The following is a 26,487-nucleotide window of genomic DNA, read 5'->3' on the forward strand; positions in this document are numbered from 1 at the left end:
GCGCAGCGACGTTTCGACCCCTATTTCTAGGATCAATTTATTCCTTTGCCGGGGTCTTCATCAGGACCGTTGTAGAAGGGAAAGAGACGGGGAGGGGCCGTCCTATCTGAAAAATGAAAACCCGTGTCATAAGCGTGTTTATGGATTAATTGCATATTCAGCTTCTGTTTCCCTTGTCTAGAGGTCTCATGACCCGGACTCCATGGCTTTCATTTTTGTTTTTAATCAATGCCACCTCCCTGGTGCACAGTATTGACGACTGTTTAGGTTTTTATTAATTGACACTCCATCCCTTGACACGGGTTTTCATTTTTCAGAAAGGACGGCCCCTCCCCGTCTCTTTCCCTTCTACAACGGTCCTGATGAAGACCCCGGCAAAGGAATAAATTGATCCTAGAAATAGGGGTCGAAACGTCGACACCTCATTATCTTGGGACATCCGGCACATTTCCAGTACTCGATTGATTTGTACACGTGACCGTGGAATGCCCCACTTTTCTGTTGAATTTTGCCTTAATTGATGTAGGCCGTTTTGGTTTTTTGGAATAATTTGCAATTCCTTGTTGATTGTGTATATGTACAGTATATTTAAATCTGTGTACTATCTTTATAACCCTTCACACAACCTTTGAGCACATCCCTCCTTCCCCCCCTTTTCCCCCTTGGGGCCCTTTCAATTTTCGATTTCTCGTTTTCATCTATAAATGATTACAAATATTGTTGTAAATTGTTAAACCTGTGGTTGTTGAATAAATGACAACAACCCTGTCTTTTGAGTACCATCTTAGTTCTTGTTATAAATTTTTTTTTATTGTTTGTGCAGAAATAATTTCCCTTCCACGGGGACCCTTCTATACATTTACTACTTGACGCCCAGGTCCCCGTGACTGCTTGGGTTCTACCCCCCCTTTATAATGTCTTCTGAGCAGGTGCCTACCTGCGAGGTTTACGTAGATTAATTCTACTTTGCCATGGCGGATCCCGAGATCCTATCCTACACAGAGGCATACATTAGCCAACTTACCAAAGACCTATCCACTACCTTTTTATCCACCACTGCACCCGTCATTGATGTCACTCTGAACGATAAAATATCTCGTCTAGAGAGACTAGAGAAGAAACTTATACGTACAAGATTACATGGACACCTGTTTACTAAGTATTTGCAGGAGAACATTATACCAGTAGGGTTACAAATTAAGATCGAACCCGCAATCTTCATAGACGTCCCTAAATTTAAAGAAGGGTTTAGTTACGTGGCCAACAACTGCTCCCGGCACTGGATGGTGCTGGGAGTAGAGACAGCTGCTGAACAAGTGGTGTCACTCAGCAAAGAAATAGCGGATTTAAAGGCTGAGATACTTGGAGACAGTACACTGACCAAAAGCAAGGAAGCCCTGGAGAACTTAGAAGTATCCATCAAGGAATTTGACATAACCGCCCAGACCAAAAAATTGGAGAAATTGGCTAGAGATCTGAGAACCTTTGACAAGAAATCTGTGTATCCATATCTGCAGCCAGATTATTATAAGCAGGACACACAAGGTCGCTTCTCCAATCGAGGTCGTGGGGGTTTCAGAGGAAGACGGAACTTCTCCACCTTTTCGGATTCCTCCTACAGCTCCGGCAGTGACAGTGAGGCCGGACCTAGCACCTCTTACAACTACCCATCCGGGGATTCCAACTACCAACAATACCCCCCTCATTTTCAACCTCATTTTTTAGAGCAGGGCCGTGGACAATGGCGTCCACCCCGAGGGAGAGGTACCAATTGGAACCGGGGCCAAGGGAGAGGCCAGCAACAGAACCAAGGTTGGGACGGCAACAGAGGCAAATCACCGAAACAGGTGACATTTCGGGCGGAGCCACACGGCGAGATCTCGACCCGGAGGAACACATATCGGTGGTGATGGCAACAGCTACGAATACCCCTCCAGTATCCCTCATCAGGGATAACCCTGTGATCAATATCTCATCTTATCAACTTAAAGAGGATGAGGTCAAGGTACTAAGCAAAGGGCTCTCTTATGTGCCCACAGCCACGGCCAACAAATTCCAACTGAAGATTGAACTTTGTAGATTCTTTAGGAAGATTCGCCTACGGTATTTCTTTCGGAATCAAATTGCCAGACGGCAAGGATCAATCACTGGCCTAAGGGAGCCATCTACATTCTTTCCACCCACCTATGCCATGAGCCCGAGAATACTTGCATTTGAGGATATAGTCACGCAAGCAGCTGAACAGACATTAAACACCAAAAAGTTTGTTAGATTCAATCTCAGCCAAAAAGAGAAACAAGCACTCACGGATTTGTCCTCCAACAAACAAGTCATCATCAAACCCGCCGACAAAGGCGGGGCAATTGTTGTCCAGGACTTGTCCAAGTATAAAGAGGAAATACTTAGACAACTACACGACGGAGTCAGCTACCTAGAGATACCGAATGACCCATCAAAGGAGATAGCCAATATGATTCTTTCCATCACACAAAAAGGTTTGGAATCTGGTTTCTTGAGTGACCAAGAGTTCAAATTCTTGAATCAGCAATCCCCGAGACTGGCAACTATTTATACCTTGCCCAAGGTTCACAAAAACCTTGATCTCCCCCCTGGGCGACCAATAGTATCTGGTTGCGGCTCTATACTAGAGCCGCTATGTAAATACATAGACTTCTTTCTAAAGCCGCTTGCCTTAAGTACAAGAACTTACTTACGTGACACAACCCAAGTCATCCAACTAATTGATGAGAGACCTTTCGATCCTAACACTATGCTGTTGGTCACATGTGATATTATATCACTTTACACTAGCATCCCTCAACAAGAGGCCCTAGACATAATGGAGGTTGCTTTAAATCACAGACCGGCTCCCTTCCAGGTTCCCACGGAATTCATCATCGACCTACTTAATATAGCCATGAAGAAAAACTTCTTCATTTTCCAAGAGAAATTTTATGTACAATCCAAGGGCGTAGCCATGGGCGCTACATTTGCTCCCAATCTGGCTATAATCTATATGGATCACTTTGAGCAAGAACACGTTTTCTCGTTGAACAATCCCTTTTCATCCATGCTGACCCTTTGGGTCAGATACATCGATGATGTTCTGTGCATATGGCAAGGTAACAGCGAGCAATTGAATGAGTACCACATTTGGTTGAATCAACGGAACACCAATATCCAGTTCACCCTTGAATCGAGCAATAAATCAATACCTTTCCTTGACATCTCCATCTATGTGGCAAATGGACAGCTTCTCACAACCCTGTACAGGAAACCGACTGAAAGAAATTCCCTATTACAATATGGCAGCCACCATCCTAGAGGCCTCAGAGACAACCTTCCGGTAGGACAATTCCTGAGAATTAGAAGAAACTGCTCCTCTCGTACTGACTATCTCAAGGAATCAGAGATCCTCAGGGATCGCCTTGTGTCGCGGGGGTATCCAACACGCATGGTGAGACGCGCGAGAAAACGAGCCTGGTATAACCCGAGGGAGAATTTGCTGAATCCTGAGAGTCGCATAGATCCTGAGACGAACAGGATGATTTGCGTCACCACCTATACCACAAGGAGTAATGATGTCAAGAAAGTGATCAACAAGAATTGGCCATTAATAGCTCAGGAAATTGACCAACCGCAGCTTCCTCTCCACTCCTTTAAGAGATCTAGAAATATTCGAGATATAGTGGTTCACTCATACCTGGAACTAGAGAGCCCTCCAACACTCACAAGCCTATGGAACTTACCACCTGTGATAGGTCACTTTAGATGCAGGACCTGTATTGCCTGCGAGACAACAATTCAGACCAAGACCTTCACCCATGGACAACAGACTTTTAAACTAAAACATCACACTAATTGTAACACCGATGGTGTGATTTACATAATAACGTGCCCATGTAGTAAAGTATATGTGGGGCAAACTCAGCAGAAAATTAAATCTCGGATCTCTGCACATTGCAGTAGATTACGTTGCAAGGTCCCAGGTGCCCCCCTGGTAGACCATTGGCAGACCGCTGGACACACCGTGAAAGATTTGCGGTGGCTTGTAATCGAGAAAGTTTCCCTAGGGAGACGGGGCGGTAACTTAGCTGTGGTGCTAAATGTACGTGAATGCAAATGGATGTCTCTCCTGGACTCCATTAAAAATGGCCTGAATGAACAGGACGGCAGCTTTGCACAGCTAGCCGCCCTGAGATGAATAACTAACTCATTGCCATATATAACCCACACTGATACTTTCCAGATACCCTATGGGTGATCCCTATTCATTTTAACTATTTGATATACGCATGTAACTCGTCTACACTATCCTGCGAGACAGGTGCACGAGTATTTTCCAAAAAGCGTAGACAGCGTATCAAAGGTCAACATGCAGTGTTTGTATAATATGCTCAAATTTAATTTAATCAATTTGATATATGCATGTGACTCGTCTACACTATCCTGTGAGACTGGTGCACGAGTAGTTATCGAAAAGGGTAGACAGCATATCAAATGTTAACATGCAGTGCTTGTATAATGTGATCTCATTTCTCCTCAATAACTTTTACTTAATTGACATCTTTTAAATAGAATGACCTTGGTGATTTTTCGCCTTCACTCCCTTACAAGGGCTGTGCTTGAGTCCATTCTAACTGTGTAATTTTACTTTACTCGCCCAAAAGGGCTGGATGCAAGTGTAAGGTCTCGGAATTGTTTCTTTAATTAATTCTTTATTTACTCCTCACTCGCCTTCACTCCCTTGCATGGGCTGTGCGCGAGTTCACTCTAACTGTGGAATTTCATTTTACTCGCCTATATGGGCTGGATGCAAATGTACTGTCTGTAAATTCCTTAAATAAATCTCTAATTAGAGGTAAGAGCCACAACAGGTTTAATTTCTGCAAAAGGGCTGTCTTCCACACATAAGCTATCGAGGTTTCCCACTATACCCGAGTCTTTCCTCTATTACTCCCCCAACCTACGTCACACCGCAAGCCCCGCCCCCGAACTCCGCGTAGTGGTCGGCGGAGTTTGTGTCCCAACGCGAGAAGCCCAGCTGCTTCGCTTAGTGGTGGACAACATACGGTGATACGATTGCAGCAAGACGCTCTGCTGCCTCGCGGTCTGCGTTGTAAGTAAGTGGAGAACCCTTTGGTCCCGCTTCTCTTGGCTGTCTGTAGTCTTAACTCCGAGTGATTTACGAGCGCCCATAATTATTTCAGGTTCCCTTCGCGACCAAACGGAGCCGATCGGCAAATTGCCTAAATCATCGTCCAGCTCCCCAGTCCGTTAGGCACTGTACGGACTCGTTGAAGGTATGGACATACGTGACTGTGGAGTCTGCTTTGCAGACCTCCGCGTTGCGGTTACATCACAATTGATGCATTTTTTTAAAAATTCTCTTTTTATATTTTGTATTTACAGTTTATTGAATATAACACAGCGCCTAAGCCTCCTAGCAACAGTGCAGCCTAATATACTGAGGTAACCCCTTTCCCACTTTTTGAACTGGCTTTATCAAATAAATTTGCCCTTGTGGTTACTCTGACTAATGCAAACTTCGTGTTTTATTTAGAGGCTTTATTTAAGACGTGCCCAGCAGCATAATTGTCTGAAACAGGCAGCCCACACATTTGAATTTTCAAGAGTGTGTCTTATTCTATCACAGGTAATTGCTCACAGCTCTATTTAGTCACCGTGCCCTTGCACTATAATACGTATTTAGACCCCCTTTGTTTAAACGCCCACATGTGATCCAGAGCCCACCTAAAGCATGTATCACTAAAAGTACTGTTAATGGGTTCCCCATTCTGAGCGGACACCTCTATGTCCTGGCTAATGTGTCCCTGATGTATTGGAATAATTAATTTCATAAGCGTGTTTATGGATTAATTGCATATTCAGCTTCTGTTTCCCTTGTCTAGAGGTCTCATGACCCGGACTCCCTGGCTTTCATTTTTGTTTTTAATCAATGCCACCTCCCTGGTGCACAGTATTGACGACTGTTTAGGTTTTTATTAATTGACACTCCATCCCTTGACACGGGTTTTCATTTTTCAGATAGGACGGCCCCTCCCCGTCTCTTTCCCTTCTACAACGGTCCTGATGAAGACCCCGGCAAAGGAATAAATTGATCCTAGAAATAGGGGTCGAAACGTCGACACCTCATTATCTTGGGACATCCGGCACATTTCCAGTACTCGATTGATTTGTACACGTGACCGTGGAATGCCCCACTTTTCTGTTGAATTTTGCCTTAATTGATGTAGGCCGTTTTGGTTTTTTGGAATAATTTGCAATTCCTTGTTGATTGTGTATATGTACAGTATATTTAAATCTGTGTACTATCTTTATAACCCTTCACACAACCTTTGAGCACATCCCTCCTTCCCCCCCTTTTCCCCCTTGGGGCCCTTTCAATTTTCGATTTCTCGTTTTCATCTATAAATGATTACAAATATTGTTGTAAATTGTTAAACCTGTGGTTGTTGAATAAATGACAACAACCCTGTCTTTTGAGTACCATCTTAGTTCTTGTTATAAATTTTTTTTTATTGTTTGTGCAGAAATAATTTCCCTTCCACGGGGACCCTTCTATACATTTACTACTTGACGCCCAGGTCCCCGTGACTGCTTGGGTTCTACCCCCCCTTTATAATGATGCATGCAGTCTCAGCGAGTGCCCTGCTGCGCTGATGCATACAGTCTCAGCAGTGTGCCCTGCTGTGCTGATTCATGTAGTCTTAGCGAGTGCCCTGCTGCGCTGATGCATACAGTCTCAGCGAGTGCCCTGCTGCGCTGATGCATGCAGTCTCAGCGAGTGCCCTGCTGCGCTGATGCATACAGTCTCAGCAGTGTGCCCTGCTGTGCTGATGCATGTAGTCTTAGCGAGTGCCCTGCTGCGCGGATGCATGCAGTCTCAGCGAGTGCCCTGCTGCGCTGATGCATACAGTTTCAGCAGTGTGCCCTGCTGTGCTGATGCATGTAGTCTTAGCGAGTGCCCTGCTGCGCTGATGCATGCAGTCTCAGCGAGTGCCCTGCTGCGCTGATGCATACAGTCTCAGCAGTGTGCCCTGCTGTGCTGATGCATGTAGTCTTAGCGAGTGCCCTGCTGCGCTGATGCATGCAGTCTCAGCGAGTGCCCTGCTGCGCTGATGCATACAGTCTCAGCAGTGTGCCCTGCTGTGCTGATGCATGTAGTCTCAGCGAGTACCCTGCCGGGCCTGATGCATGTAGTCTTAGCGAGTGCCCTGCTGTGCTGATGCATACAGTCTCAGCGAGTGCCCTGCTGCGCTGATGCATGCAGTCTCAGCGAGTGCCCTGCTGCGCTGATGCATACAGTCTCAGCGAGTGCCCTACTGCGCTGATGCATGTAGTCTCAGCGAGTGCCCTGCTGCGCTGACGCATACAGTCTCAGCGAGTGCCCTGCTGAGCTGATGCATGTAGTCTTAGCGAGTGCCCTGCTGCGCTGATGCATGCAGTCTCAGCGAGTGCCCTGCTGCGCTGATGCATACAGTCTCAGCAGTGTGCCCTGCTGTGCTGATGCATGTAGTCTTAGCGAGTGCCCTACTGCGCTGATGCATGTAGTCTCAGCGAGTGCCCTGCTGCGCTGATGCATGCAGTCTCAGCGAGTGCCCTGCTGCGCTGATGCATACAGTCTCAGCAGTGTGCCCTGCTGTGCTGATGCATGTAGTCTTAGCGAGTGCCCTGCTGTGCTGATGCATGCAGTCTCAGCAAGTGGCATGCTGAACTGATGCATGCAGTCTCAGCGAGTGCCCTGCCAGGCTTGATGCATGTAGTCTTAGCGAGTGCCCTGCTGCACTGACGCATACAGTCTCAGCAGTGTGCCCTGCTGTGCTGATGCATGTAGTCTCAGCGAGTGCCCTGCCGGGCTTGATGCATGTAGTCTTAGCGAGTGCCCTGCTGCGCTGATGCATACAGTCTCAGCGAGTGCCCTGCTGCGCTGATGCATGTAGTCTCAGCGAGTGCCCTGCTGCGCTGACGCATACAGTCTCAGCGAGTGCCCTGCTGAGCTGATGCATGTAGTCTTAGCGAGTGCCCTGCTGCGCTGATGCATGCAGTCTCAGCGAGTGCCCTGCTGCGCTGATGCATACAGTCTCAGCAGTGTGCCCTGCTGTGCTGATGCATGTAGTCTTAGCGAGTGCCCTGCTGCGCTGATGCATACAGTCTCAGCGAGTGCCCTGCTGCGCTGATGCATGCAGTCTCAGCGAGTGCCCTGCTGCGCTGATGCATACAGTCTCAGCAGTGTGCCCTGCTGTGCTGATGCATGTAGTCTTAGCGAGTGCCCTGCTGCGCTGATGCATGCAGTCTCAGCGAGTGCCCTGCTGCGCTGATGCATACAGTCTCAGCAGTGTGCCCTGCTGTGCTGATGCATGTAGTCTTAGCGAGTGCCCTGCTGCGCTGATGCATGCAGTCTCAGCGAGTGCCCTGCTGCGCTGATGCATACAGTCTCAGCAGTGTGCCCTGCTGTGCTGATGCATGTAGTCTTAGCGAGTGCCCTGCTGCGCTGATGCATGCAGTCTCAGCGAGTGCCCTGCTGCGCTGATGCATACAGTCTCAGCAGTGTGCCCTGCTGTGCTGATGCATGTAGTCTTAGCGAGTGCCCTGCTGCGCTGATGCATACAGTCTCAGCGAGTGCCCTGCTGCGCTGATGCATGTAATCTCAGTTACTGCTCTGCTGTGCTAATGCTTTACAGTGGAGAATTGGGAACTAACCTCCTACACTTATGCATGCAATCTCAGTCACTGCCCAGCTTTGGTAATTATACCCAGTGGAAGATCAGGAACTACCCTGATGCTCTGATTCATACAGTCTGCTGTGCAGGTGCATACATCCTCTGTCACTACCCTACTGCATCGGTTGTGCAGTCTCAGACACCCTCCTGCTTCACTGATTATTTACAGGGATGTCTCTGTCACTGCCTTGCAGCATTGACGCTCTACGGTGCAGTCTTGGATACTGTCCTAGTGCTCTGATTCCATACACTTCATGCCCTTCCTTGAAGCACTATTTCTGGGCGTGAGAGTTAGCTGCAGCCACACTGTACAGATTCCATACAGAAATCCCAGACACTGTCACACTTCTTTACATCTATATAGTGTTCGGCTTCGCTTTACTGCACTGTTATTGTGAGGGGAACTTCTGACCTGAGAGATTCTCCACTGATCCTAGGCATTTAAGTCCTGGCTACTGCTCTAAAATCTGTACATTGTTGTCACAAGCAAGCACTGTTGCATTGCACTGAATCAATACAAAGCAGTTCCATTCACTGCTCTGGTGTACTAAATCCTAGGTCAAAGTATCAGTCACTCTTACAGTAATTAATCTATACATTGAAGTCACATTCACTCTCCTACTGCACGGATTCTACGGATAGAAGCTGCAAGCGTTGTCCTTGTGCACTGAATCCATACATTAAAGGCACAAACACCATTTTTGCTCAGCTAGGGCCCTAACTGTAATGTACATTTCATAGGATTTAGCATATGTCTTCTTGGTACCTTATAAATGGCGCAAACGTCCTCAACACCCCCTTCACCCGTCACAGTCCCTAAAACAAGTTGAGTGTTTCACCCAAATGGAATGTAGGAGGCCCATTGGTACAATGTGCACGGAGTACCAAAGTTACTACCATATTCCCCCAGCACCCTATCTGTACCAGAAAGAAAGTTGGATTGACATCAATCACCAATCACAAATGTTTGTCAAAGTGGCCCTTGAGCCTCCTTTCATGACCACAACACACAGTATTTGGGGTTCAGACAAATGTACTTGAATTCCTCCTAGCTAAGGTAGGTTGCACAGCTCTCCCCGCCTACAAAGGCAGAAGTTACAAAACTCTGCTGTGAGTAATCGTGTGTTACCTGGGGTGAACTGGAGGAGGTTCGAGGCTTGTCTATGGATGATGACGGCTCCTTGCACATCTGCCACAGAAACAGAAAAAACTCTTGGTCATGTAAGGACTAGTTGTTTGATCCAAAACAAATCATTTCAGTTTCCTGGACCTCAGTTTCCTTATTCATTCTCAACCGAGAGCTGTTGAATGGAGTTTCCTCCCCACATCAAGCTCAACATAATAAAACGATTTGAACATTTAGAAAAGTGCTTACCTGTAAAGTGCCTCACTTGTAGAATGCACGCGGGCAGGGAGCATGATATGACTTGTGTTTGCCTTCTTTCATTGCATAAGTCAGAAGTTTCAACACTCATATTCCCCGGGATGATGTCTTACCCTTGGATTATTTTCCATTATCTTTGGGCATGACATAATGTTTGTGAATTAGGGTCATCTGCATTCATAGATTTCTCTCAAGCCTTAAACATGGTCAATTGCCAGCTACTTCCGAGCACGCTGAAAAGCATGAGTATCACTCGCATCCACTGAGAATCAGTGAAAAGCATGAGTATACTGAAAATTAGTGAAAAGCATGAGTATCACCTCGCATCTACTGAGAATGAGTGATGGCCCTTACAAGGACTCCAATGCCCAAGTCAGGATAGGCCTAAACTGCCCTTACAAGGACTCCAATGCCCAAGTCAGGATAGGCCTGAACTGCTCTTACAAGGACTCCGATGCCCAAGTCAGGATAGGCCTGAACTGCCCTTACAAGGACTCTGATGCTCTAGTCAGGATAGCCCTGCACTGTCCTTACAAGGAATCCGATGCCCAAGTCACGATAGGCCTAAACTGCTCTTACAAGGACTCCGATGCCCAAGTCACGATAGGCATAAACTGCTCTTACAAGGACTCCGATGCCCAAGTCAGGATAGGCCTTAACTCCTCTTACAAGGACTCTGATGCCCAAGTCAGGATAGGCCTAAACTGCCCTTACAAGGACTCCAATGCCCAAGTCAGGATAGTCCTGAACTTCTCTTACAAGGACTCCGATGCCCAAGTCAGGATAGGCCTGAACTTCTCTTACAAGGACTCCTATGCCCAAGTCAGGATAGGCCTGAACTGCTCTACAAGGACTCCAATGCCCGTCACATCCGGGCAGACGGAAGTCCTTGAAAGTAGGTCCCGGGTGGGGAGTCGCAAGCAAGAAAATTGAATGCTGCGTGAACATTTCCCGCACCGTTCTGACCCAGGAAGTTATGTTGCTTCTTGCAGTCTGTAATTTTGGCTGCTGTGATCTACAGTGAGCCGGCACAGGTAAATCCGTGAGTAACTTCACTTTTATAATTTTTTCTATCTTTTTCACATTAAGTGCCTCACGGGAGGGTGTACCTTAGCGCGTACATACCACCGGAGTGCTATTTAGTTGTGGTCCTGACGAATGCTGTGCGATCCCGCTTTTTTACAGCAGAAACATGTTGACCAGATATCGTATTTAAGGACACGGGTCTCCTAACATAGATCCCAGGGTTGTCCGCCTTTTACGTTTTTTAACCCTAATACAGGTTGGCCCGCATTAAACTTTTTGTCTGGGCTTCAACTGTGTATTTTTTAATCCTGCACTCACATATTTTGCACATTTCTTGAGTTAAATCACTATTTACACTCACCACCAACCCGCTCCGCTGTAACTCAGGCGTTGTAGCACGCTGGGGGGGCATTCGGCCACCCCAGCGGGGACCCAATGATGAAGCATGTCACCAACTAGTGGTGAGTGAGGGTCCTTTTAAACAAAAGGTTATTTGTTCTTCCCCGTTGGATGCAGTCATATCGGTCCACAGGGTTGCTACCTCCTGATTACTAAGATTGGAATTGTCCAATCCTACACGTTGCCATAATTAGGTAGGGGCCCCTGAACAACCTGACACTTTCTTTTCTTTCGTGTTTTTTCTCATCACACGTATCTTGTGTTTCACTGAGTCACTCCTAAGTTGTTTTGATATAATTATTTGGGGTACAGGAGTGTTTACTCGCGCCCTATCTCTCTTGTTGATACTATTACACAAACTACATATACTCAGAAGTTTTGGAAGTTTTCAAAGGCCTTTCTCGTAAGCATAATATAAAGATCCCGCTAATCTTGTATGTATATAAGTCACTCCCACTAGATAGAGCACACCATGCCCTTCAGCTTTAATTGGACACCATGGGAAAGAACTGTTATTATAACTTTCTATGAGAAAACCCCAAAAATCTATGGTGGTTGCCTGTGGTCCTAAATCGAAGAGGGCTCAGAGAAGACCAGTGACCATATATAATCAAACGACTGAACACAAATGTATTCGAATATCCTGGAGTGACACAGACAAATATATCTTAGTAACCTCATCTGGAGAGCAGCCTAACTAAGGCATGAGGAATGTCCAAAGGTACAATACATTTTCTAGAAGTCATGACAAAGGGAATCCAAAAACCTTGCATATGGTGGTGCACGCCAAAATCGGAGGCTATGGTGCTGAAATCTGGGGAGCTGCGGTCAAACTATCAGTAACTGGCTATCTTGAAAGGAGACCTTGGAAAAAACATTTGGCCTCCCACAATCTTTAACAATGCTTGGGGTTTAAAAAGATCTAGGATATGCCATAATTAAATAATTAGATGCACACGTCCTCCTCTTCTACCCAATTTAGTGTTCAAAGCCACTTGGTAGACCATGCATGGAAGGAAGCAATTCGTTCTAAAAAATATTTTCTGGTTGGAACATCTTAAGTCCTCCTAAAATTAAAATGAAGCACTTACTGGATCGAACATCTACAACCAATATAAGTAAAAAGCAAATCAGTTGCCTGCTGAGCAGGGCTGTCAAGAGCAGAGAGTGCTTTTACCCAACATAAGCTTAGAATCTTAGAAGACAACAAAAATGCCCACACCCTCCTTATTTATAATATCTCTATTATTTCTATTGAGACCAAACGGAACTTCATTATATCTGGTCAGGTACTTTTATTTATACCAGTCATTTCTATTTTTTGACGAAATTTCATATCTTTCTTTTCTGGCAGAAAAGTGATACATATTTACAAACACTTAAATCACTTTTTACACACATATATATATATATACATTTCATACAACACAAACAAATACAAAAAATTATATATTCACAATTCAAAACAAAAACATCCAAATAACAATAGACATTTCAGTTCTCGTTTTCTCTACCAAAATTCTTAATTCAAGATTATGCAAGACAACGTCAAATGACAGGAACATATAGGTGTGTGCCTATTTTCATTATACACTTAATGTACTGGTTTGTTCCTGTTGGTGTGCCGACGCATTTCGAGTTAGGGGAACAAGTTCCCAAACTCTCATCAGGGCCTTGTCAATAATCTGTATAGGATGCAAAAAAACAGTATAGTTACATTGACAACCTGTACGCCTCTTGTCTACTCTTATTCTTATTTTGATAGATGGTTATTGTACCTGTAATTTACTGGTCAGGAAGGGAATGTTTTCGTATTCCTTTTTTTAAAATAAATACAGCGTTTTTATTCCTCCATCTGCACCGGGCGGTATGGTGAGGACTTGTCAGATATTGGTGTTCCTGTATTGAAAAAACAATCTATCACTGCCAATTGAAGATGTCACAATTCGCTATTGGCACAACATCCATTGCCACATACCTCATGTTCTTCACCAATATGTGTGGACATGACGTTTCAAGTACACAAAATTGTCGTTTATGCGTGGGCAGACCTGGCCAAGAAATGGAAATCATTAGAAGGCCAATGTCCTCACATCAAACTAAAATGCTCAATGACCTACATTAGAATGCTACATTCTTATCAATCAATGAAAATGCCATCGTACCTGTTTTAAATTAATTAGGCATGTGTATCCCTCTCCTCTCTTCGCTCGAATGTATAACCCATTTTCACTCGATCATGGCGAGTGCCGTGTTTACACCAAGCCGTTCTAAAAGGGGGGGGCGGCAAACGAGAGGTGGGTTCAGTCTCATGTGTTCGTTACCGGCTCGAATTGGGAATGGGCAAGTTCCACTGCTTACCTTAAGGTGTGGACTGAAAGCTCCGTAACCTTCTTTCGTACAACACCGAAAACCGTCTGACTGGCCTGCGTTACTGTGGCGGCCATCTTGTACTGCATTATGGGACTGGAGTGTGTACATGGGGATAATGGGAGATGTAGTTTATTGTGTGACTAATTTTTAGCATGTACATATTAGCAATCTCCTATTCTTATCATTAAAGAATGTATACGTTGGTCTAAGTGATTTATGTGACAATGTGTTGGTGCCAATATTCCGGTCATAACGAAGTTGACAGTTCAGGCGGGCTGTATGGCGCCAGGTTGACTCTATGTAAGTGGCTTGTTCCTCAAAGGGGGGCCAAGCTCACACTCTAGATAATTCAGACATGCTGTTGAGGCCAGTCAATGTACTATTGAACTTGAGAATGAGATATGCTTCTTTCTGTAACAACACCTTGTCAACATCAGTAGGGCGCTGCGCATTACCCATGGTGAACAACACCGACCATTTGAAATCATTTTCATTATGTGACTTCTCCATAAAGTGCTCTACCATGGGAGCGGTTAGCACTTTCTTTTTTATACGTGACCTGTGTTGGCTGTGTTGGCTTATACGCAAGTTAACCTGTTGGTTAGTTTTGCCAATGTAGATCTTCTGGCACGGGCAAATTATTACGTAAACTACATTTTTTGTCCTGCAGTTTGAGAAGCCCGAATGTTTCCACTTCACGTCCATATGCTGGAATTCATTCCCTTCAATGGTATTGGGGCATGCAACACAATTGCCGCACCTATAATGGCCATCCAATGGTTTCATGTTCCAGAGTTAAAGGAGGTCGTGTTTTGGTTTTGGCTTAGCGATGTCTGCTCTCACAATTTGTAGCCCTAGGCTTTGATTCTTTTTGTAGGCAAATATCGGACGGGGGAAAGGGCATTCCAACCCTTCCAAAATGTGCCAATTCTTCAGCACTGCTTGTCTCATCTTGTGAGTGTCTGGTCCGAACGTGGTCACACATACCAAGCGGTCCAACTCTTTCTTCTCTCTGGTTTGTAAAAGACACTCACGTGGCGTGAAACGGGCCCTTTTGTACGAATGTTTTAAAAGTTTTTTTAGGATAACCCCTGTGTTTCATCTCCTCGCAAAAAGTCTGTGCATGGTTGTCATAATCACCTATCTTGGTGCAATTTCTGCGAATCCGTAATAGCTGCCCGTAGGGCAAATTTATTTTGAGGTTTCTGGGGTGATGGCTTCTGTGGTGCAAGATGGTGTTTTTATCAGTAGCCTTTTTGTACAACGAGGCTTTCCAAAAGCCTTCAACACAGCTCAATTCGACATCCACAAACGTCATTCGGGTCGTGCTAGCTTCCATGGAAAACTTTATGTCTGTATGTCTTGCATTAATCCAACCGTGGAACGCCAATAGAACGGTCTGGCTCCCCTGCCACAGGAGCCAGACGTCATCTATATAACGCAACCACTGGATGATGTTACCAGAAAAGGGGTTGTTTCTTTCCACAAATTTTGTTTCGTACTGTGCCATGTAGAGCACTGCCATCTCTGTGGCATAAGGACATCCCATCACAGTACCCTTGACTTGCATATAGAACTGGTCATTAAATGAGAAATAGTTTTTCTTCAGGGCTATCTCTGCCAGTCTCAAAATGAAGGATGTGGCACCCTGTGTGGTCTTACCCTACTCTCCAGATACCACTAGATCACCTCTAGGGCCTCGCCCTGAGGGATCTGTGTGTAAAGGGACGTTACGTCCATCGTGACCATTATTTGTGTTGATGGATCAAATGGTCTGCCCTCCACCTTTGTCAAGAAGTCTGTAGTATCTTTCAAGTATGATCTTACATCTTTCAAGAAGGGTTTTGGAAAGAAGTCAACATATTTTGATATCGGCTCCAAACAAGAATCACAACCCGATACTATGGGTCGGCCCGGTGGTTAATCTAGGCTTTTATGGATTTTGGGTAAAAGGTATAAAACCGGGATTCTAGGGAATTTTTTATTTAAAAAGTCATACTCTTTAATACCCAAAAAGCCTTCATCTTTACCCAGCTCCAAGACCTCAGCGATCAATCCCTGAATCGACACCCTATGTCATTTTCGACTTGTTTCAATCCTTCTGTTACAAACATATCACAGGGCCAAATGATCACCGCGCCCCCTTTGTCTGCCTGCTTTATAACTAGTGAAGAGTCCTCTTTCAGACTCTGTATTGCCTTACGTTGTCCCTGGGTCATGTTCTGAGGCACATATTTCTTAGTTTTTTCCATTTTATTAATGGACGATAGCAGGACCTGCTCGAATGCTTGTATCTGTTTAGGAATGTTCTGATGGGGGACAAATTCGGATTTATTTCTAAGCCCAGTTGTCTCATTGTTAGCAATTACTGGCTGATTAAAAAAGAATGCCTTTAATCTCAATTTCCTACAAAATTCCATAGTTTTTATCTTCAATTTTGTGAAATCGGTTTGCCTACATGGCACAAATTTCAAGCCAAGATTTAGTACAGACTCTAGGTCGTCTGTGAGGACTCGTTGTGACAAATTAACAACCACGCTAGTTTTTTTTATGACTTGTAGAACCGGTTGCGCGTCCTCATTTCCCGTGGCGCCTTGTACCTGGTTTTTGCTTGTTGACCCCTTTCTAAAAAATAAACTTGTTTTCTAGAATTGTTGCCTCTTGTGTCTGAGTCAGACGACTCAGATGATGAGGTCTCTGAGAAGGTCGTAAGACAATTTCTTGACCTCCCTTGGTAGTTGTACAGCGCCCTACGTGAGTCTGCCAAGGTGTAATAATCCTCTTTGAGGAAGGGATATACCTGTTAAATCTTAAAAGACTTAGTATCTCTATCGTATTTTGCACTTTTATCATTTATAGTATTGTCCTTAAAGGCCTGTTTGTCTTTCTCAATTTTGTCTAAAAGGGATTTGGCGTCTGTAACCGCCGGATTATTTTTGATAGCTTTTGACAATTCTTCAATTTCCTCCTCCTCTTTCCGGCACAGTCTTTGTGCGGTTTCTATAGTATGAACCATCAGGTCCCGACTACATTTCGTGTTTATAAAGCTAAACCCCTTGTTGTATTCTGCGTCTTCTACAAAAATCACGGGTGTATTTTTGACCTGAAGGCCCCAAGGAATAGTCCCACCCTTCAGATGTTTAAGTAGAAAAAGTCCATGAAGTTCTGGCCTCATGTGTTTCTTACAAAGTCTGACTAGTTTCTCAGATTCATTCTGCTGCTTAGCAGTGGTACTTAGAGTAATTGAAGAGAAAGGTGACGAGGCTATAAGAGATTGGATATGACTTTCACTGAAAGAAAGTGTATCCTTTTCTGCCATAATATTTGAAGGACAGTCTGTCCTTCAACACAACCAGGAGAAATCTCTATGTCCCTTAGACTCTCGCAGACAGAAATCCGCTCTGAACTTTTTACCTAAAGGAGTTAGGTCCTTAAACGGGACGGGGGTAGGCTGGACCCTTGTAAATACCAAAACATAACAAAAATGCCCACACCCTCCTTATTTACAATATCTCTATTGAGACCAAATGGAACTTCATTACATCTGGTCAGGTACTTTTATTTATACCAGTCATTTCTATTTTTTGACGAAATTTCATATCTTTCTTTTCAGGCAGAAAAGTGATACATATTTACAAACACTTAAATCACTTTCTACACACATATATATATACATTTCATACAACACAAACAAATACAAAAAATTACATATTCACAATTCAAAATAAAAACATCCAAATAACAATAGACATTTCAGTTATCATTTTTCTACCAAAATTCTTAATTCAAGATTATGCAAGACAATGTCAAATGACAGGAACATATAGGCGTGTGCCTATTTTCATTATACACTTAATGTACTGGTTTGTTCCTGTTGGTGTTCCGACGCTTTTCGAGTTCGGGGAACAAGTTCCCAAACTCTCATCAGGGCCTTGTCAATAATCTGTATAGGATGAAAAAAATCAGTAAAGTTTCATTGACAACCTGTACGCCTCTTGTCTACCCTTATTCTTATTTTGATAGATGGTTATTGTACCTGTAATTTACTGGTCAGGAAGGGAATGTTTTCGTATTCCTTTTTTTAAAATAAATACAGCGTTTTTATTTCTCCATCTGCACCGGGCGGTATGGTGAGGACTTGTCAGATATTGGTGTTCCTGTATTGAAAAAACAATCTATCACTGCCAATTGAAGATGTCACAATTCGATATTGGCACAACATCCATTGCCACATACCTTATGTTCTTCACCAATATGTGTGGACGTGACGTTTCAAGTACACGAAAGTGTCGTTTATGCGTGGGAAGACCTGGCCAAGAAATGGAAATCATTATAAGGCCAATGCCCTCGCACCAAGCTAAAATGCTCAGTGCCCTGCATTAGAATGCTACATTCTTATCACTCAATGAAAACAGCTTCGTACCTGTTTTAAATTAATTAGGCATGTGTCTCCCTCTCCTCTCTTCGCTCGAATGTATAACCCATTTTCACTCGATCAGGGCGAGCGCAGGGTTTGCACCAAGCCGTTCTGGCGGTAAACGAGAGGTGGGTTCAGTCTTATGTGTTCGTTACCGGCTCGGATTGGGAATGGGCAAGTTCCACTGCTTACCTTAAGGTGCGGACTGAAAGCTCTGTAACCTTCTTTCGTACAACGCCGAAAACCGTCTGACTGGCCAGCGTTACTGTGGCGGCCATCTTGTACTCCATTATGGGACTGGAGTGTGTACATGGGGATTATGGGAGACGTAGTTTATTGTGTGACTAATTTTTAGTATGTACATATTAGCAATCTCCTGTTCTTATCATTAAAGAATGTATACGTTGGTCTAAGTGATTTATGTGACAATGTGTTGGTGCCAATATTCCGGTCATAATGAAGTTGACAGTTCAGGTGGGCTGTATGGCGCCAAGTTGACTCTATGTAAGTAGCTTGTTCCTCGGAGGGGGGCCAAGCTCACACTCTAGATAATTAAGACATACTGTTGAGGCCAGTCAATGTACTATTGAACTTGAGAATGAGATATGCTTCTTTCTGTAACAACACCTTGTCAACATCAGTAGGGCGCTGCGCATTACTCATGGTGAACAACACCAACCATTTGAAATCGTTTTCATTATGTGACTTCTCCATAAAGTGCTCTACCATGGGAGTGGTTAGCACTTTCTTTTTTATACGTGACCTGTGTTGGCTTATACGCAAGTTAACCTGTTGGTTAGTTTTGCCAATGTAGCTCTTCTGGCACGGGCAAATTATTACGTAAACTACATTTTTTGTCTTGCAGTTTGAGAAGCCCGAATGCTTCCACTTCACGTCCATATGCTGGAATTCATTCCCCTCGATGGTATTGGGGCATGCAACACAATTGCCGCACCTATGGTGGCCATCCAACGGTTTCATGTTCCAGAGTGAAAGGAGGTCGTGTTTTGGTTTTGGGTTAGCGATGTCTGCTCTCACAATTTTTATGCCCTAGGCTTTGATTCTTTTTGTAGGCAAATATCGGACGGGGGAAAGGGCATTCCAACCCTTCCAAAAGGTGCCAATTCTTCAGCACTGCTTGTCTCATCTTGTGAGTGTCTGGACCGTTTACCCAAAATCCATAAAAGCCTAGATGAACCACCGGGCCGACCCATAGTATCGGGTTGTGATTCTTGTTTGGGGCCGATATCAAAATATGTCGACTTCTTTCTAAAACCCTTCTTGAAAGATGTAAGATCATACTTGAAAGATACTCTTTTACTAAACTAACTTCAGACTTGAAGACTACAAACTTCTATAGCTACTTACATATCCTGTGGCTACTGATCGGAACCCTTAATTCACTTAGTATTGTTGACTAGAACACATTGTAAATGTAATTGCATTTATATAGCTCTTACTGCCCCTGACGAGACATTGAAACGCTTTACAATGGACAGCATGCTGCTCCGGAACCCAAGGTTAATGGTTAGTTCAGTGCTATTGGTTACTGTTAGTTATTGGGATTAGTCTTGTGTACTCGAAGCAAACCATTCCTTGCAGTCATTTCGGTTTTGCTATGGTGGACTAAAGTAATAGAGGTTGGTTACAATCATTGGGGGAGGTGAGCTCAAGCACATGGCTGGTGGGATGAATACATGAGTTAGAGGAGATTAGGGATTGTTAAATTGCATAGGTATGACTATCAGCAGACGGAGAAGAGAAAGTGATCTTGTAAATGAGTGGTGGGAAATTTACTGACATAGCAAATAGTCAAACATGCAGGTGTCAGAGTAGATTGTGCTCAGAGAGAGGATTCATGCAGAGGATGGAAGGGAAGGAGAGGAGATGGACAGGACCAATTGGCCACAGCCAAAGAACATTTGTAACAGTAAATCAGCAACAATTTTTCTCTTTTTGGAGAGTATAAAAGAAACTACCATACACTTAGGCTGCTACATAGATGAAGCTTGGCACCTTAGGGATAAGGCAAAAAACTGCCAATTCCAAAAAAAACTGATTTTATGATCCCTGCCTAAAAACACTCTTCCCAAATTGGCCATCTTCAATAACTCATTTTCTTGCACTCTTATCCATCTTCTGTAACTCAAACATACTGATTGGGGTGGGGTTGAGAAACTTGCATTATAAGTCTCAGGCTCATTTTCTTTCCTCCAGCTAATTAGTCATTAAGCATGACATTGCCTTTAGATAATGTCAGCAGCAGAGCAGTTTACTGAGCTGCACAACTGCCCTTTGTGTGTGAGCGTGTGTGTGTGTATGTATATATATATCAAACAACAAAATCGCCCAATGAGGAGACGCCACTGCCAGGGAGTTGAAACACCATTTATTGAAGGGTGTCAGAGCGGCAGAACAACGATTCCTCCCTTCTTTGTACATCTGCCCAACGTGTTTCAAACAGCTTGTGTCCTTGTTCACGGGCAACTAAAAGATCAGCAAAGTGGCCGTGCTGAGGGACACCTGATAATTAATCCAAGTCCCACCCCAGTGGGCGGATGCCCGAAGGCATGCTGGTACTTGTGCTTCCTCAATCATATTAACACCCCAGTGAGTTCCGAAATGCCCCTTCGAAGTATTAAAAAGCTCTTCCCCAAGTAGGTCAGGGAGGTTCTGAATATCACCGCCGTGCTGATAATAGTAACTCCTTACAATGACTGAGGAACCACAAGTACCAGGACTGGGGCTGGACTTTGATTAATTATGAGATTTAATAACGATAAACGATGGGGACGTTTTCAAGAAGCATTTATTGACCCAGCATGGGGGCGGAGCTAGCCAGCTACCAAGATGGCTGCATAAGCGGTGAGCTCCCTCGTCGATAACCAATCCTGCATTTATCCTGGTTGAGGTGCAGCAGTTTACAAGCCCCAAACGGTGGTTTGGTGCACCGGAGTTCTGGCCGCTCTGATTCTGAGAAGTCCCAGGCTTGTAGACAGCGAGGATGGCGAAGAACGGCGGCTGAGGCCTGTGGCGCACACACGCCGGCAAGCCGCGTACTCGATTTTGGAGGTTGGCGCGGCAGAGCTTCGTCGGGAGGAAGCAGGACGGAGGGGCAGAGCCAGTGGCAGCGGAGCGCCGGCCCGCGACCCGGCTGCAACAGTGTCGGAACTGAAGGTGGGAAATTCTGGACCTTCTCCCCCGTGCAGCCGCACGGCCCGAGCGACGGACACTGTGAGCGGAGTGGGTGAGTCCCGCGCTCAGGGGCAGCAGAGGAGGAATTTGCCCCACGCGGACGCCCATTATGTGCACAAGAGTAGCGCGGCAGCGGCCATCTCGTCCAGAGGTCAGCACCCGGTATTGATTAATAAGAGGGCACCATTAACCCTTTCTGTGGACATCAGCTGGAGTGCGAGACGGATTGCGGCCCTTCCCACTATTGCCCACTGCGGTGCTGGCGAGACGGCGGGCACTGTCAATGGCCGCCATTTTGAGTGGGCCACCCTGGCTGCCATAACCGATCCTGGCCTGCGAGAGTCAGCTGCACCTAGGGCGATACTTTGACGGCGCCTCAATATATAGTCCCCGGCACTAGTGAGAACTTTTGAGGGCCCTAAGAGGGGGGTGTTTTCTTGCCGCTACATCTCACCCACCCGAAGGGCGACCATCCTGAGGTGCTGGCGGGACGCAGGTGACGACGCTACCCATAGTGCGGGGACGCGCGCTCCTGGGTGAGGAGCTGTGGTGGGGCGCAGCGCTAAACTGCACCGGAACTTCGCTTAGCCCCCGGCAGTGCAGGTCCACATAGGGGCCCACGGGAATGACTGGGACAGGCTGTACCGGTGGGGGCCCCCTACTCCTGGACGGTCCCTGCCTGTGGTCGGTTTTATAGCTTGCCTGCTTGTGTTGGACCAGCCCACTGCTTGAACTGACTCACTAGGGTTGCAGCGCAGTGCCCACTCCTCGATTGACTATGGGGCGCAGCAACAGATCGCAACCCAAGCTGTCCTTGAACAGAAGGGCCCTAAGACCAACTAAACTGCAACGAGAAGTGCTGGGGAAGAACACGAGACATTGGAGGACCACCCGCAACAGGATATACGGGGTATGCTCCTTGCCATGGAAAAGAGCCTACAGGGAGGTATAGCCTCCCTCGGCACGAAAATGGACGCCCTATTGTATCGTATGGATCACATGGCGGAGCGTATGGATAAACAGGCTGAGCGGATGGATATGGCGGAGTGACTCCTCACCGAAGTGGACGAAGCGCACACTTCCTTGGACTCGGAAGCTAAACAGGTATCCAGAGCCATGCAAGCCCTCATTGACAAGACAGAAGATTTGGAGGCCCGCTCTCGGCAGAGCAACCTGCGAATCACCGGGCTGCCGGAATCCTCGCAGACGGGTAATATGGAGATCTTCATGGAGAGGCTCCTTAAGACACTTTTTGGGGACTCAGCATTTTCCAATATGTTTGTTGTTGAGAGAGCCCACCGATCTTTAGGTCCCAGGCCCAAACCGGGAGCTCCGCCACGACCTGTTATAGCCAAATTGTTTAACTACAGAGACCGTGACAAGGCGCTCAGGTTGGCATGCGCCAAACAACTGCTACACTTTGAAGGCTCCATCTTATCGGTGTTCCCGGACTTTAATGTGAAGGTGCAGGAAGCACAACGCCAATTTGCCCCGATGAAGAGATAGTTACGCGAAATGGGAACAGACTATGCGATGCTATACCCTGCGAAGTTAAGGGTCAACCGACAGGGGAAATTCTTCATTTTCACAGACGCTAAAGCGCTACAAAAGACAATGAAGGACTGGCGTAGGGAAAACAGTTCTTCCCAGGTCGATACTTTGGCAGAGGCAGACAGCGCTCTGGAAGAACAGGATTGAAGAGCTGTCGGACAGATAAGTTTGAAACAGGTGGACTCTGGGGCATGTAGCCTAGCGAAGTGGGGGTGGAAGGGAGGATGCGTTAGGGAGTGATATTCTATAGGTTGGCATCCTGGGAGCTGTGGTACACCGGCCTGTAGCTATGGCTCCACGCACGCCCTGGTAAGACAGTCTTGCACCTTTTTGCAGAGTTTTGCACCTTGGTGGGCTCCATCACGGTCTGTGGCTAAGACATACTGACAACGGGGTGGTTACTCTTGCTGGGAGTGCCAAGAACGGACATACACCATAGTGCTCCACGTTAGCCATCAGCAGCTGTACTTAATGGATGTGCGATTGAGATAGTGCACACAACAGATGAACATGACGACGAGGGGGGGAAAAGGCAGCATTTATTCACAGCCTGTATAATACTTGCCTACTGTTGGCTACCTTTGCCCACGAGTGAAGTAAACAACTTTAGTCTTTTGGGACTGGAGTTCTGAGGTGTCAGGGGATTTGTTATGTTGGGGAGGATGAAGGGGGAGGGAGGGGAGGGACAGATTCTGGATCCCGGCCTAGTTGGGGATGGGCAGGCGTGGGTGGGGCAGCGTGCAGTTGCATGGGGAGATCGGGGGAAGGGAGTTTGAGTTTTGAGGTTGTTGTTTACATGAGACCACAGATGGCAGGAACAGGGTACCTTGATGTGCCGGAGATACAGATCACACTATTGAAACATGTTAACACGCTATGACGACTGAACAGATTAGAGCGAAGGCTCCAACAACGTGCTAACGTTATTGACTTGGAATATACGGGGTCTTAATGACCATAGGAAGGTCCGGAGTGTCCTCCAATACTTTGCTAGATACGGGGTGGATATAGCTCTACTGCAAGAGACGCACCTTCCCACGGACAGTCACATCCTCCGCTATAGAGGGCTCTTGGGTAATGTCCACACAGCAGGATTCACCACACATGCACGTGGAGTCCTCACATGGGTTAATCCGAAAGTACGACCGACTATGACACCGTTAGTGACTGATGGAGACGGACGCTACACTATCAAGAAATGTAAGGGTAGGGGGCTGGAGTTCTGTATAATAAATATGTATGGACCCAATTACGACCACCTGGATTTTTGGGGGGAGTTGACGGCTAAGATTGTGACGTACTCAGGAGGGGAGATACTCTGGGGGGGGGGGACTTCAATATGACCCAACACCCACACATAGATAGATCAGACGGTGCTGACCGTCGCCCCTCGGCGGCTGCCAGGGTCTTGGAGACAGAGATGTCCCACATGGACTTATGAGACGTCTGGAGATATCGGTATCCAGAGCTAGGGGGCTATACACACAGCACAATTCAATATACATATAAGGATAGATTATTGGCTGGCCTCTCCTTATCTGACCTCTACTATTCAAAAATGCGAGATACTCCCCCGCACATACTCGGACCATTCTCCGATCATGATTTCCATGACCACGCCAGTGAGACGGATGCCTCCATTTGCATGGCGGTTTCCCCCTTACTCACTGCTTGACACCTCCTTCAAGGAGGAGCTGGCAAAAGACATTGAGGTGTTTTTTGAAGCCAATGAGGGTTCTGTAGATTCGGTGCAGAGTGTGTGGGAAGCATTCAAATAATACGTTAGGGGGATACAATATCCAAACACTCGGGGGTACTACAGTCGATCAGAGGAAGGCTGCAGACACTAGAGTCTAAACTTGGCGCTTTGGAGAGTAGGCGCTTGCATAACCCCGATGCTGAACTTGACAAAGAACTGACAGAAACGCTACGGGAATATAATGAGGAGGCGGACGCAGAGATCAAACACCTGGGAAAATAAGCCTCTGCTAGGTCATATGGCGAAAGTGAATACCCCGGGCGGTGTTGGCACAGATTATTATTATAATTACATTTATTGAGCGCACAGCTACCCGGAGGTTTCCCGGCGCTAAAGCAAACAGTGGATAAACCAGTGGAGAAGACTAAGGGCATGGAAGTTACATGTTAAAAAGCCAGGTCTTGATACCTTTGCGGAATGTCATATAGCAGACTTCCGAGCGCAGAGATTGGGGCATAGAGTTCCATAAGGAAGGAGCCTGTAAGGCGAACGAGCGTCCACCCATTTTCGGTCGGTTGACCCGTGGAATTTGAAACTTATTTTGGGTAGAAGATCTTAAAGTACGGGAGGGAACATAGGGCTGAACCAAAGAGGACAAATATTTCGGAGCTTTACCCATTTTAATACGGTGCATAATGCAAAGGGCTTTAAATTTAATTCGGCTCTCAATTCGAAGCCAATGCAGTTTGTGCAGATGGGTAGAAGCCGAAGACCTAACAGGTAAGTTACAGATCAGGCGAACAGCCATGTTCTGAACCACCTGAAGTTTCTTTAAAACCTTCTTACAGGCGCCCAGAAGTAGAACATTCCCGTAGTCCATACGTGAGATGACAAGAGCTTGGACCACGGTTCCCAGGGTATCCACTGGAAGCATCCATGTGATTTTTCTGAGCCACCTGATGATGGTAGTACAGGTGGCAGAGACCTTTACAACATGTTGCTTCAGTGACAGCTGGTTGTCAAGCAGAACCCCGAGATTACGGGCTGAATCTGAGGGGGTAGGTAGCAGGCCCATCTGCGGAGGCCAATGTTGCGGGCCCCACAAAGATGTATTGGGACCGAATAGGAGCAGCTCCGTTTTGTCCCCATTGAGTTTAAGTTTGTGTCTATGCATCCAGTTGGAGATCTGTTCCAAACCAGACTGCAAGGAAGACGTAGGCGAATGATTCTTGGTAGAAAGTGAGTAGACGATTTGAGTGTCGTCAGCATAAGAATATATTGTGAGACCCGCTTGCTCTGCCAAGAAAGCAAGCGGTCTCACATAAAGATTAAAAAAGAGGGGACTGAGAATCGACCCTTGGGGAACACCGTGAGGGGAAGAATGGATGGAAGAAACAGAAGTAGAGGAAAAGACTTGAAAAGTGCGGTTAGAAAGAAAACTAGCGATTCAGGCCAGGGCTGCACCATCAATCCCCACGGATTGCAGAGTGGACAGTAGGATGTAATGGGAGACGGTGTCGAATGCGGCACTCAAATCAAGCAAAATGAGTGCCACAGTCTCCCCTTTGTCCACCTGTTTCCTGATGGTCTCAGACACACCAAGAAGCGTGGTCTCCGTGGAGAAGCCAGCCCTGAACCTAGATTGAGAGTAGTGGAGGAGGTGAGAAGATTCAACATAAGAAGTAAGAAGAGAATTCAC

At 45.9% G+C, this 26,487-nt stretch overlaps 1 protein-coding gene across 1 annotated transcript in view; it reads right to left on the bottom strand.

Moving 5' to 3' along the window:
• The window catches only part of LOC147748518 (coiled-coil domain-containing protein 159-like), a 402,735-nt gene that overhangs the window by 219,268 nt on the left and 156,980 nt on the right, over nt 1-26,487 (bottom strand). The window contains exon 3 of the mRNA XM_086936450.1: nt 9,874-9,933. Coding sequence (XP_086792576.1) covers nt 9,874-9,933 — 60 coding nt within the window. The remainder of the gene's footprint in view (nt 1-9,873; nt 9,934-26,487) is intronic.

This window comes from Lissotriton vulgaris, chromosome 1_1, assembly GCF_964263255.1.
Source record: "Lissotriton vulgaris chromosome 1_1, aLisVul1.2, whole genome shotgun sequence".
NCBI classification, from domain to species: domain Eukaryota; kingdom Metazoa; phylum Chordata; class Amphibia; order Caudata; family Salamandridae; genus Lissotriton; species Lissotriton vulgaris.